The sequence below is a fragment of the Enhydra lutris genome, unplaced genomic scaffold (genome assembly GCF_002288905.1).
Source record: "Enhydra lutris kenyoni isolate GAN:26980312 unplaced genomic scaffold, ASM228890v2 scaffoldscaffold3, whole genome shotgun sequence".
In the NCBI taxonomy this organism is placed as follows: domain Eukaryota; kingdom Metazoa; phylum Chordata; class Mammalia; order Carnivora; family Mustelidae; genus Enhydra; species Enhydra lutris.
This window is the reverse complement of record NW_019154087.1, coordinates 78,137,346-78,152,109: the sequence shown is the minus strand read 5'-3', so window position 1 is coordinate 78,152,109 and position 14,764 is coordinate 78,137,346. Positions and strand designations below refer to the sequence as shown.

The following is a 14,764-nucleotide window of genomic DNA, read 5'->3' as shown; positions in this document are numbered from 1 at the left end:
TTTCTAAAAACACTTCAAAAAGATGTTTGAGTCTCAAATGAATTAGAGCAGGATTTATATGTAATTGTAGTCTCAAGTCTCCCTATCCTTCAAAATGTTGGGGTTTTTTGCTCTATTTTTTACCTGTATCTACCTTTCCCCTCACTGTCAAGCTTCTTGAAAGAGAAGCTTCCAGCGGCATCTGGGTGGCTCAGTTGGTTGAGGGTCTTGACTCTTGATTTTGGCTCAGATCATGATCTCCCGGGATTGAGCCCTCCCTGGGTAGCCTGGAGCCTGCTTAGGGTTAGGACTCTTTCTCTCCTTCTCCCTTTGCCCCTCCCCCTCTCTGCTCCCTCTTTTAAAAAAGGGGGAAGCTTCCATTTGTGGCTTGAACTTTCACCTCCCAATTTTCTTCAACCCACTGGGCAACCTGTCCCCTGCCTGTTACCACACCACAGAACTTGTCCTTGGAAAGGGCTGCCAGCGACTTCCTAACTGTCAAATCCAGCAGCCTCTTCCAGTCCTCCTCCTACTGGATGAATCTAAGAGATTTGATGCTATTGACTCTCCCACCCACTTCTTGAAACTCTTTTTGCTGTCTTCATTCTAGTCCTTCTTTTAATCTCCCTTTCTTTTTCCTCACTACACTTTCTTTGCCCTCTTCCCAAAGAAAACATTCCCCAGAATTCCATCCCGTCTTCTTCATATGTTTTACTTATGTGCTATCATATCCTTGTATGACTTCAGTTATTACTCATATGTTGCTGCATCAGTCAGGGTCTGATTTATAAAGAAAATCACAACCTAGCAAAAGAGGTAAAACATAGACTCTAAAGAGTACAGAAGCAGCAACTTCTTAAAGTATGTGGGGATGTGAGCGGAGGGGATATGAGCAAAGCAGGAACTCAGAAACTTGGAAGACCCCTACCCTTCTTTCCCCACCAAGGTTGAGGGTCAAGTTTCATTTGATTCCATTTGGCTTGTGGCGGTAAAGAGACCGCAGGCAGTAGCCTCTACTAAACAATGAGGGCCCCTCAGGTGAGGGCTACTTTCTTCCAACTTACTCTACGTACCAATTTACTGACTATGACCTGGAAAACCAGCGCCTACACAATTGAAAGAGTGAGACTTCTTCCGGCTCTGCCCTTTAGTGTCTCTCCAGCACCCTCTATCAGTGGAACCTAAAACTGCAGCTGCTGGAAAGGAAAAATGTCCGCAGTGTCCATCTTGTGTATCACAAAGCAAGACAAAGAGGAATGAATTTGAAGTTGAGAGGCAATATATTAATAGTCGGCATAGTAGGCAATTTTCAAATCCATATTTCTTGCTCTTGCCTCTCTTCTAAACTCCAGATTTCTGGATGTCTATGTGTAGATGCCACAAAGACACCTCAAACTCGGCACGTCTTCTTCATTATCTGCATGCACTTGTCAAGCCCAGTGAATGCTGTCTGAACGATGTGTCTGGAATACATCTCTTCTTTTAATACATACATATATTCTATCACAGTCACTACATAGTACAGATTCTCATCAATTAGAACTACTGCCTGTGTTTACAACTACATAACTCTCCATCTGTCTTTCCCACTAACAAGTTTTTAATTTTTAAAACTAAACCAAGTTTTTCTTCTCAAGATCTAATAATTCTGTTTGCCAACAGAACAAGATCTAGATTCCTTATTTTAATATGCAAGGCCCTTCATAATTCTACCTCCTCAGTCTCACTGCTTACTGTGTCCCAATACTACTACTACCAGTAGTACTATAAAGCTAACATTTTGAGCACTTAATATGGGCCAGACACTAATGTCAGCACCTTATATGTATAATATCACTTAATGTTCACATCCGATTTACCAAGTAAGTATTGTAATTACCTTCATTTTATTAAAGAGGAAACTAAGACAAAATGAAGTCGAGTAACTTGGCTAAAATCACATAGTAGCTAGTAAATGATTAAAATCTAAACTAAAATTCCACAATCTGTGCTCTTACATACATTATATTTCTCTCTAAAAAAATTAACATAAGAGTAAATTTTACTAATGAGGGAAGAGACTTGTACACCGAAGAAAATCTTAAAATATTGAGATAAGTGGAAAAACATCTTATGTTCATGGATTAGAAAACAATATTGTTAATACTACCCAAAAATAGTATGTCAGTACTACTCAAAGAAATTTATGGACTCATTGTGATCTCTATCAAAACTCCAATGGCGTTTTTGCAGCAACAGAAAACTCCTTCTCACGTTCATGTGGAATCTGAAGGAAACTTGAAGAGCCAAAACAATATTGAAAAAGAAGAACAAAGTTAAAGAACCCACACTTCCTGATTTTGAAACTTAACACAAAGCTACAGTAATCCAAAAAGTGTGGTATTCATTATGATCCAGTAATCCTACTTTTGGGTATATAACCAAAGGAAAAGAAATCACTATCTCAAAGAGATACCTGCATCCCATGTTCATTGCAGCATTGTTCACAACAGCCAAGACACAGAAACAACCTAAATGCCCATTGATGGACAAAAAGATAAAGAATATTATATATATATATATATATTCATTCTGAGATAAGTCAGACAGAGAAAGACAGATACTGTATGCTCTCACTTTCATGTGGAATCTAAAAAAACTTACCTCATAAAAATAGAGAATGAAATGGTGGTTGCCAGGGCCTGGGCTGTGGGAGAAATAGGAAATGTTGATCAAAAGACACAAACCTCCAGCTAGAGGGGTGAGTTCTAGGGATCTAATGTATAGCATAGTGGCTATAATTAGCAATACTGTATTATATCTTGAAAGTTGTTAAAAGAGTAAATCTTAAATGTTATTAGCCCCTCCAAAAAGATAATTATGTGAGGGAATAGAGATGTTAACTAACCTTATTGTAGTAATCATTTCACATATTATATATTAATAACATATTAATATATCAATAATATCTCAATAAAGCTGGTGGGGGAGAGTGTAGTAATAGCTAAGGACAGATACATCAACAAATGCAAGAAAATAGAGAACCCAAAAATAAACCCTCACTTACATAGTCAATTATTTTCTTGACAAGAGCACCAAGATCACTCAATGGGGAGGGAATAAATCATGCTGGGAAGACTGGATACCCACTGTTAGTGAGCCATGTTCCCCAAAACTCATATGTTGAAATCCTAATCCCGAGTACCTCAGAATGTAACTTTATTTGGAAAGAGGATTGTTGCAGTTGTAATTAATAAAGATGATGTCATACTAGAGTAGGCCTCTAATCCAATAAAACTGGTGTCCTTACAAAAACAGAAAACTTGGACACAGACAAGCCTAAAAGGAGAATGCCATGTAAGCATGAAGGCAGAAATCAGGGTGATGCATCTACAGGACAAAAAGTGTCAACGGTTGCCATATCTAGAAGCTGGGAGAGAGGCATCGAACATAGTCTGCCTCACAGCCCTCAGAATGAATCAACCCTGCCAACACCCTGAGCTCACAATTCCAGCCTCTAAAACTGTGATACAATAAATTGATGTTGCTTAAGCCACCCAGTTGATAGTACTTTGTTACAGCAGTGCTAGCAAACTAATACATCCACATGCAAAAGAATGAGGTTGGGACTTTATCTTATACCCATATTTTAACTCCAAGTGGATCAGACCTAAACACAAGGGCACAAAATTCTTAAAATAAAACCTAGGGGGAAATCTTCATGACATTGGGTTTGGCAATGGTTCCTTAAATATGACACCAAAAAGAAGCAACCAAAATAAAAAAAGATAAATTGAATTTGATTAAAAATAAAAACATTTGTGTACCAAAAAACACTATCAACAGAAGAAAAGGCAATCTGCAAAATTGGAGAAAACATTTGCAAACCATATATCTGATGAGATTAAGGTCCTGAATATTTCTTAAAACTCCTACATTTCAACAACAACTACAAAAACCCAGTTCAAAAAGGGTAGAGGACTTACATAGACATTTTTCCATACAGGACATACAAATACTGGATAAAATCATGAAAAGGAATTCCATGTCATTAGTCATTAGGGAAATGTAATCAAAACTACAAAGAGATATCACTTTGGACCCACTAGAATGGTTATTATCAAAACCAGAAAACAAGAAGCATTGGCAAGGATATGAAGAAATTGGAACCATTGTACATTGCTGGTAGAAATGTAAAATGGTGCGGCCACTAGCGAAAACAGTATGGTGGTTTCTCAAAAAGATAACCATAGAATTGCCATATGACTCAGTCAATTCCATTCCGAGGGATGTACCCAAAAGAACTGAAAATGAGTAAGCCAACAGACATCTGTATGCCAATGGTCACAGCATCATTTTTTACAATAGCCAAAAGGTGGAAACAAGCCTATGTCTATCAATGGGTGAAGAGACAGCAAAATCTGATATATATGTATATTAATACTAATATGTATATTACATATGATACAATATCATTCAACCTTAAAAAGAAACAAAGTTCTAACATATGACAACTGACAGAATGGGAGAAGATATTTGCAAACGACATATCAGATAAAGGGCTAGTGTCCAAAATCTATAAAGAACTTAGCAAACTCAACACCCAAAGAACAAATAATCCAATCAAGAAATGGGCAGAAGACATGAACAGACATTTCTGCAAAGAAGACATCCAGATGGCCAACAGACACATGAAAAAGTGCTCCATATCACTCAGCATCAGGGAAATACAAGTCAAAACCACAATGAGATATCACCTCACACCAGTCAGAATGGCTAAAATTAACAAGTCAGGAAATAACAGATGCTGGCGAGGATGCGGAGAAAGGGGAACCCTCCTACACTGTTGGTGGGAATGCAAGCTGGTGCAACCACTCTGGAAAACAGCATTGAGGTTCCTCAAAATGTTGAAAATAGAACTACCCTATGACCCAGCAATTGCACTACTGGGAATTTACCCTAAAGATACAAACGTAGTGATCCGAAGGGGCACGTGCACCCAAATGTTTATAGCAGCAATGTCTACAATAGCCAAACTATGGAAAGAACCTAGATGTCCATCAACAGATGAATGGATAAAGAAGATGTGGTATATATACACAATGGAATATTCTGCAGCCATCAAAAGAAATGAAATGTTGCCATTTGCGACGACGTGGATGGAACTAGAGGGTATCATGCTTAGCAAAATAAGTCAATCGGAGAAAGACAACTATCATATGATCTCCCTGATATGAGGAAGTAGAGATGCAACATGGGGGGTTAAGGGGGTAGGAGAAGAATAAATGAAACAAGATGGGATTGGGAGGGAAACAAACCATAAGTGACTCTTAATCTCACAAAACAAACTGAGGGTTGCTGGGGGGAGGGGGGGTTGGGAGAAGGGGGATGGGGTTATGGAAATTGGGGAGGGTATCTGCTATGGTGAGTATTGTGAAGTGCATAAACCTGGCGATTCACAGACCTGTACCCCTGGGGATAAAAATATATTATATGTTTATAAAAAATTAAAAAAATTGATGTCCTTAACATAGATGACACAAAAATCCCATCAAATACCATAATATTTCATGCGGGTCTCAGTTTGATGAAATTCCTATCTGAAGCCTGAAGGTTTTTAAGGAAAGGTGGTGGGTGGAAATGAGGGGTGGATAAGAAAAATGTTAATTAAAGGAAACATGCAGATATAACCTCAGCTTTCATTTAACTGTCATGTGGCCTGTGTTGATAATTATAGCTGACTTCTTCTTCCAAAAAAAAAAAAGTTCTAACATATGCTATAATGTGGATAAACCTTGAAAACATTATGCTAAGTGAAATAAGCATGACACAAAAGGACAAACATGGTGTGGATCCACTTATCTGAGGTATCTAAAATGAACAAATTCAGCGGCACCCGGGTGGCTCAGTTGGTTAAGCATCCGACTCCTGATTTTGGCTCATGCCACGATCTCAGGGTTGTAAGATCGAGCCCCATGGAGGGCTCCCACATGCAACAGGGAGTCTACTTGAGATTCTCTCTCTCTCTCTCCTTCTGCCCCTCTCCCTGACTCTCTCTCTCTCTCTCTAAAATAATAAATAAACAGATCTTAAAAAATAAAACAAAATGGGAAAATTCATAGAGTCAGTAGAATAGAGGCTACCAGAGGTGGGGGAAGTGGGGAAGTCATTGCTTAATGGTTACAGAGTTGCTATTTTGGGGGATGAAAACAGTCTTGGACGTCCTGGTGACGGTTATGCAGAATTTTGAATGTACTAATGCTATTGAATTTTATACTTAAAAATGGTGAAAATGGCAAACTTCATATTATGTACATTTTACTACAACTTTTTTTTTTAAAGCCCACAAGGAGATGTTGAAGGCCTGGGAGACTGGAAAGGAGAAGAAAGGAGTAGGGCGTTCAGTATTAAGGGTCAGAATCAACAGACAGCTAATTGGGGCTGGAGGCAAGATATGAGGTGTCTAAGGTGACACCCACGTTGCCTGACAGAGATCTTGGATGTCTGCTTCAAACATCAAGATGATCAGGTGATCAGGACTAAAGAATCAGTCTGGAGTGGTGGGCCACAGGATCATCAGTGGTCATCTCCTTGTATTTGAAGTGCCTGTGAGATGTCTCATGGTATTAACAGAAATGGGATCTGACTGTGGCATCACCACATTTACCACCATAGTTGAGACAGCTGAGAAAATAAATAAGCAAATAAATAGTAGCTAACACTGTGCTAAGCACTTTGCATGTATCAGTTCAATCTTCCCAGTCACCCTCTGAGGCTTGACTGTCCTCATTTTACAGACCTCACGCTGAGCCACGATTCTGCACCATTGCCTTGCACCGTGAACTCTCCATATATGGGTTCATTTCTGATCCCTGAGGCTAGAGTGCCCCTCTGTCATTTCACTCTCAAGATTCAATTCTACGCATCCTCTCGAGCTCCTTTCCAATGAGCAAAGGAGCTGTCTTGCTCAGAACTGACCATTTCCTCTTCAGTCCTCACTTAGCATTTAGTCATCTAACAAAACCTTCCGAGTGCTGTCTCCCCAGTAGGACTGTAGGCAACTTGGGAACAGGAGCTATTTTTCTTTTGTTCTGGGATCTCCTTCAGTACTTCTCAAAGCACATTTCATTCAGGGGCACTCCTTAAAGGCTGACTTTTTAGAAATGGACGAATTGAGCTTTTAAAAGGAATACATGGCGAGGTTAAGGGGAACCTGTTTTTGTGACTGGTGAACAGAGCCCAGACCTGCTCCGTCTCCACTCAGTTCTCTCTCCATACTCCCCTACCATCTTCTTTCTTTTAGCTCAGCACACGAATTCGAATTCTAAAACCAACCCCAGTCCAGAAAAAGGAGCGTCTTGATTCCTTTTGCCATGTTAAAAATTCATGGCCAGAGGTATTGGGAGCCTCAAGCCTTTCTTCTACTCAGGTGCTCTCTGATGTCCTCTAGACCTCAAATCGCACAGAGGAGGAGACCGATTTTGTTGTGGTGGTGGTTGTTAATTTCAAATTTATTTTTATCAAATTTTTTTATTGAGATATAATTGACGTAAAACATTACATTAATTTCAGCTGCTCAACATAATGATTTGGGCATTTGTATAGATTATGAAATGATCACCATGGTAAATCTAGGTAACATCCATCACCACACATTGTTACAATTTTTTCCTTATGAGAACTTTTAAGATCTACTCTCTTAGCAACTTTCAAACATACAACACAGTATTAACTATAGTCACCTGTGCTGTATATTACATTCCCAGAACTTATTTATTTTGTAACTGGAAGTCTGTGCCTTTTGACCCTCTCTGCCCATTTCACATACCCCACCCCACCCCACCCCCCAGAAGTGATGCCTTATTATTTTTCACTGTGGACCCAGCATGTGGTAAAGCACCTTAGATAGCAAGTCCTTGGTAAAAAATTTGTTGAATGAATCATAATCCACTACTTCTTACTTCAAAGTCCCTGGTAAGGGGGAAATTAGCAAACCATGCTCTCTCATTTGTTAAACTGAGGCTAGTCTCTCTCTCTCTCTCTCTCTTTTTTATTTGATTTTATTTATTTGACAGAGAGAGAGAGAGATCACAGGTAGGCAGGGAGGCAGGCAGAGAGAGAGAGGAGGAAGCAGGCTCCTCACCAAGCAGAGAGCCCGATGCAGGGCTCGAACCCAGGACCCTGAGACCACAACCCGAGCCAAAGGCAGAGGCTTAACCCACTGAGCCACCCAGGTGCTCGAACCCAGGACCCTGAGACCACAACCCGAGCCAAAGGCAGAGGCTTAACCCACTGAGCCACCCAGGTGCCCTGAACCTAGTCTCTCTTTAAAAACCAATGCAATAAGCAATCCCACACCTACTAGCTAACCTATTTATACCACACTCCTCTGGGACCTCTTTTTAAAAACTTCCTGTGTTGGGGAGGGGGCAAAAAATGTTCATGCTGAGACTGACTTCTCTTGTATATCTAAGACATTCTTTACTCTCTGCCAGACCTTTCCCTAAGCCTCGCCCAGAAGGAGATTATCTCTGTAATCCTGTCATACATAATGATTCCCTTTCCCCCATTTTTCTCCAGCTTCCCACCCATTCCTAGTCAAGCACTACCTAACTTTCTAATCCTGTTTAGTGTCTCTCAGGATTTCTTGACACAATTTCAATGATGCCAAGTCCTGAAGCTGGACATCAAAAGAATAAAGCATGAATAGGATCTATTCTGTCATACATTTATTCAGTGTTCTGTGTCCTAGCTGTGGGTGTGTGCCTGTGTGTGAACTGCTTTGCTTTCAGCCAGATACAGAGCCCTTGCTGAAAAAGCATACACCATTTATAAATTTTCTTATCTCCATTTTTAATTTTATTCAAATAAATAAATAGAATTCATTCTATTGGAATTTTATTCACCTGTTTATTTCATTTCATTTCATTTCATTTCATTTGCATGTGGTTGACACACAATGTTACATCAGTTTCAGGTGTACAACATAGTGATTTGACAAGTTTATATATTCGGCTGTATTCACGGTGAGTGTCACTCCATCTGTCCCATTATATCACTATTACTGTGTCATTGTCTATATCCCTTAGGCTCTGCCTTTTATTCCCATAACTTGTTCATTCCAAAACTGGAGGCCTGTATCTCCCACTGCTCTTCACCCTTTTTCCCCCAACCCCACACCCCTCTCCCCTCTGGCAGCCATCAGTTTGTTGTCCGTACGGGGTTGATGGAGTTGTGTTTGTGAGCAAGAGGAGAGGACAAGAGTATGTGCCAAAGTGGTGAGGATAAAATGAAAAGGAAGAGAGAAGCGAGCGCGAATGGCCGGGTAGCAGGCTTGACTCCAGGTGCTACCTCACCCTACATTCTCTAACATTTCTTCTCTGGCACCACTACAGGCTGCAATTTACACAGATGTAGACAATTACGCCCTTGAAACTTGAAAGTTGGCTTCCAAAGCCATTTATCCCATTGTCTACACAGATGCCATTGGAGTGAGAATGTAGAAAATTCAAGAGTTTAGAAAATGATCTCCTCCAGCCCTGCCAGAGCCCTTCAAGCTCATAGCATTTAGAAACCAAAATGAGGCTCTCTGATGGGGTTTGGTGTGTATCCGCAGGCAGGTTTGGCAGATTGGCCACTCGGCGTCCCTGGCTTGTGTATGTTCTTCTCTTCCCGATGTCCTCCTTTTCCAAGAGCAGCCAGAGCCCCTTCAGTGAGCGAGCGCCACGCCAGCTGACGGAGAAGGGCGCACTTCTCCCTCAGTGGCCAAGCAGCCAAAAAGCACCAGCAGCTGCTGTTCTCCTAAATGTGGTTCAGAGCTCCCGGACTCAAGTAGAGGGAACAATAGCGCCCTGAATGTGTCTTTGGCCCACACCGACACTGGTTCTCTAAGAAGAGCATGTCTCTGACTTACACGGTCCAACAGTGGAAAGCGAGTCCTGCCCAGGGTTCAGGCAGGCAGCTCCTGGGCTAGAGACAGCTTTAGAAAACTGATACCCTGGGTGCAGGTAAGGAGATCAAAGGGGAGCTTTGCAGAGTGTGCCAGACTCGAGTCAGTGACAGAAAAAGCAAACTTTTGACCTTCTGGGTGTTTCTAGTTCACCAAAGAAACTCAATCATACACCAAGGAATTGATTTTTACAAAAAGCTGATTTGAAGCATGGCTCCCCGGATTCCACACTGAAATTCCTCCCTGGTACTTGTTTCAGGAAAGCAGAGAAAGAGAAGTGAGAGCTAATCCGGGGCGCGTCGACAGCTGCTGAGTTCATTCCCTGGCTTTTGGGATTTCCCACCCTACTAGGAGGAAGGGTACAAGGAGTTTTCAAGGAGTAGGTGGAAAGTGTTTTCCCTAATTCCGGGTTCAAACGTGGAGTCTGTAGGTTCCAGGAAAATGAACAGAGAAGTTCTGATGTGTATCCACTTATAGCCTCGTTGCTTACTTTGTTATTGTAAAAGTGTCCATAGCTTTCCTTGGATTCCCAGACAGGTCTGTAGACGGAACTAGGTTAAGAACTGTTACCGTGTGTCCTACATTATTTCACATTCCCCTGGCACTGGGGGGCAGAGAGCCATCGAGGTCCAAAATTGGGTGATGAACCCCCCCACCCTGTTGTTGCCAAATTCCCTGAATAAGGACACTATATCTACCACATTGGCTCCTCCTGAATAACATTATACCAACCTCTACTCCTACAGTAAGTGAAATAAGACATCACTCTGCCCTCCACAATCCCCTTTCAGCCTCATTTATTCCTTTCATGACCCTCACTATATTTCATGACAACCTTCTCTCTGCCTCTTGCCCTCATCCCAGTAGCAACAGGCCTGCTTCAGCCATCCTTCTGCCCTGGACTGCCTCCTTACCTTATCTGCTCATTCTCGGCAAAAGAGACTTGACTAAAATTATCACCTGAGTACATCCTGTTCTTGTTTCCATTCTTAACAATACCTAAAGGGATTATTATAATCCTGGACTATATAAAGGCATAAAAAGGATTGAGATTGCTGAGCTTAGCTAAACATCGACCGCTAAGTAACAAACCATAAACACCATCCATCTCTATGATGCGGGGGCGGGGTTTCGAGGTCCTCAGAATTGTGGAAATCCTCGGGCAGGCAGACTTGACAAAGCGACACGTGCGCATGGCCTCAACTCCTTCTGTTGCCATTTCTGATCTTGACACTTTTCATAGTCCACTCTTCGCCCGCCCCTAACTACTCAGTTCCTTATATCAGTATTAATAGGATCCCTGTAACAAATTATCGGTAATTTTTTTTCTCATTCGACGACTTGTCCAAGTTCAGACTTTATATAGAGAATCCTCTTCCAGCATAACATGGCACCGGTAGTACCATCTTTCCTATTTTGTTAATGCTCTAGGGGGCCCCAGGAGAAATGCTACACCATGACCACAGGTGGAGACCGGGATGGTCCAGGCAAACCCGGACGTGGTGTGGGGACCGCGTCCCCACACCCTGCACAGAACCGTGCGGTGCTCTGTGATTCCTTCTCTTCCATCAAACACAACGTGCATCACCTGCTTCTTATTGGATCTCTCTCTCCCAGCTGAGACGGAAATGGCAGAAGATGCTCTGGAGCAAGAAGATAACAAATGCCAAGCTAAGAACTCCCTGAAGAAAGAAATCGCATTTCCGGGAGTCCTGAGCCAGGCTTCTCCCCGTGTGGCATTGTCACGTGGTCCTTTGCTGGTCCACCAGCTGCAGTCTTGCTCCTCAACCATCTCACGTTCCTTGACATGCCCACTAGGCCTTGTTATATTTAACTCCCTGATTTTGCTCCACACGTTGCATATAAATTCAAAACATCGTTCAGGAATCATGTAATCAAAAAGACAGCTACTGAGGGGCGCCGGGGGGGCTCAGTCGGTTAAGTGTCTCCCTTCGCCTGGTGTCATGATCTCAGGATCCTGGGAGGGAGCCCCGCATTCCGCTCCCTGCTCCGCGGGGAGCCTACTTCTCCCCCTTCTGCTGCCCCTTCCCCTGCTCAGGCACCTATGCGCAGTCTCTCTCTTTCTCAAATAGATTAAAAAGAGAACTACCGAATCTATACCAGGATTGCCGGGAGCTAGGGGTGCCAGAAAAACTAGCCCCATGCTCATTCTTTCTTCTGTCCACAGATTCGAAACCTGGCAGCAAATCTCTGTGTAGACAGCAAGCATGGGGCCACCGGCACTGAACTGAGGCTGGACATCTGCGTCAAGGATGGTTCTGAAAGGACGTGGTCTCACGAACAGGTAGGTCAGCAACCGGAAATGACAGGAGCCAGCGGGGCTGAGGCAGGCAGGGAGGCAGACAGTGAAGACAGATTTCTAACCCAGGCATACAGGACCCACGGCCTGGGGCGGGGGTTGGGGGGGAGTCCTTGTTCCCACCGACCAGCTCTGTTGTTCAGCCAATTACTTACCTCCTTGGTTTCTGCTTCATCTCAGAGCAACTGTGATAATCAGCTGAGATCGTGTACAGAAATGTGCTTTAAATAGGAGAAAGGATGGTAGAAAGGTCCCAGGCTTATATTTTCTTTCCCCGAATGGTAGCCTTCAAACCACAAAAAGCCTGTAGAGTGCCATGTGATCTTCCAACTAAATTTCACAGTTTTATTGAAAGACTCTTTTTATTTTTAAGTTTTTTACGACTTTATCTAATCTTATTTTCCCCTCTGGCGATATTTTGAAAAGGAATCTTTACATAAGCGTCTTGTTGCTATAGCAGTCTGTAATCCTACACATGAAGGATGACTTCGAGGCAGTAACAGCCCAACCTGGACTTCCTGGAATCCTTTAGAACTATTTGTTGCCTTTGATTGAAAAGCGTTTCAGTGCAATTCTGTTTATGAAGTGACTTGCGACTCCTGACCCCCTGATGGTCCTTATAAGGGACTTGCCTCACACCGTGTCACTTGCAAAAGAGACATGATAGTGGGTAGAATTGTGTCTATCCCTTTTTATTGTCTTAATTTTTGATAATGAAAAATCAAATGGGGGGACATCTGGGTGGATCAGTCAGTTAAGCATCTGCCTTCAGCTCAGGTCGTGATCTCAGGGTCCTGGGATGGAGCCTCATATCAGGTTCCTTGCTCTGCAGGGAGTCTGCTTCTCCCTCTGCCTCTGCCGCTCCCCTTGCTTGTGTGCTTTCTCTGAGAAATAAATAAAGTCTTTTAAGAAATCAAATAGGAAACTATAAAAAAATTATAGCACACCCTTGCACACTCATTACACTGACTTAATAAGTATCTGCAGCTAGTGCCATATTTTTCAAGAGAATAAAATTTACAGATACAGTTAAAGCCCCTTCCCTATGCTACTCCTCTGTCTCCCTCTACAAAAGGTCACATCTCACGTTCAGCATAGTATAAACTGCCTGTGCTTTGTTTCCCAGAATTGCCCATAATGCCTCTCTTATGAAACCTGAAAACAAATAGACAAGCAGTTTCCACGAAGGCTTGAGTTCTGTCCTATAGCTCTATTCCTCAGTATCCATCTTGTATATGGAACTAGTGAAGACAAATCGTGCCCAGCCTAGGATCTTACCGAGCTGCTCAGATAGGCTGAGCTCCGTCATGCTGGCTCCTCCCTGTCCGCCCGCTACTGTCCCGTCCTACCCCGCACGCAGCTGATACTACAGCGCAGAGCAGCATGGTCCGAGGAAGCGGCGGTGAACCCGGCACACAGCACAGTCCGGAATTAACACCGTCAGTCCGTGAACCCACACTGCCCCGCCCCGATGGGTCATCTGGCCCTTCCACTCTGATCCACAGCCTCATGGTGTTCCAGAAGGATCGTGGGCCTTGCAGTGAGGCCAACCTAGATTTCAGCCACTGTAACCTGTGTGACCTTGTGAAATTGTTACATCTCTCTAAGCTGGAGTTTCTCCACCTCTAAATAGGGACAATAATATTCACATCAGAAAAAATCGTGTCTACATACACCAGCATGTAGCACGTGTGGTAGGGGTAAAATCAATGTACTTTCCCTTCTGCTTTATGACATTTTCTCCCCCGGATCACTTTATACTAACGCCAAATTAGAAATCTCTCTCAGGTCCAAGGCAGCTGCCAAAACCAAATACTATTTATTATTCACTCAAATATATCCTGCAGTGTGCAGACGCTTATCAGATTGGTTTTAAAGAAGGCTCTGCGGGAGCGCCTGGGTGGCTCAGTTGGTTAAGCGTCTGCCTTCGGCTGGGGTCATGATCCTGGGGTCCTAGGAATGAGTCCCACACTCCCTCTGCTGCTCTCCTGCTCTCTGTCAAATAAATAAATAAAATCTTAAAAAAATAAAAATAGTCTCTCATGGTTCACCTCCCCCTCCGATTTCCCCCAATTCACTTTTCCTTTCCTTCTCCTAATGTCCATGTTATTCCTTATGCTCCGCAAGTAGGTGAAACCGTATGACAATGAGGGTACGTATTGCATGGAGCCCTGGGAGTTGTACATAAAAAATGAATCTTGGAACGTTGCATCAAAAACTAATGTATTTTACGGTGACTAACATAACACACTAAAAAGTAAGTAAATAAATAAAAATAAAAATAAAAAAGACTCTGCAGCTCCAGGATTTGTGAATGGGAATGAAATATCAGCAAAAGCTGACTTGCCCCTCCTTCCCCCATCTTCTTCAGTAAACACCACAGGGCTGTTACCAGGAATGTGAGGAAGAGTCTGGCCTGTCACCTCCAAGAAGCAATTCTGACTTCAGCCTGGGAGCAAGAGAAAAGGCTTCAGAGGCCTATCAGGAGGACCCACATTTAGAGTAGAAAGGATACTTTTTTAAAGAAAAAAGAAAAA

At 42.6% G+C, this 14,764-nt stretch overlaps 1 protein-coding gene across 1 annotated transcript in view; it reads left to right on the top strand.

Moving 5' to 3' along the window:
* LOC111157037 (polypeptide N-acetylgalactosaminyltransferase like 6) overlaps positions 1-14,764 on the top strand; it is a 1,188,224-nt gene that overhangs the window by 1,150,008 nt on the left and 23,452 nt on the right. The window contains exon 11 of the mRNA XM_022518249.1: positions 12,096-12,212. Coding sequence (XP_022373957.1) covers positions 12,096-12,212 — 117 coding nt within the window. The remainder of the gene's footprint in view (positions 1-12,095; positions 12,213-14,764) is intronic.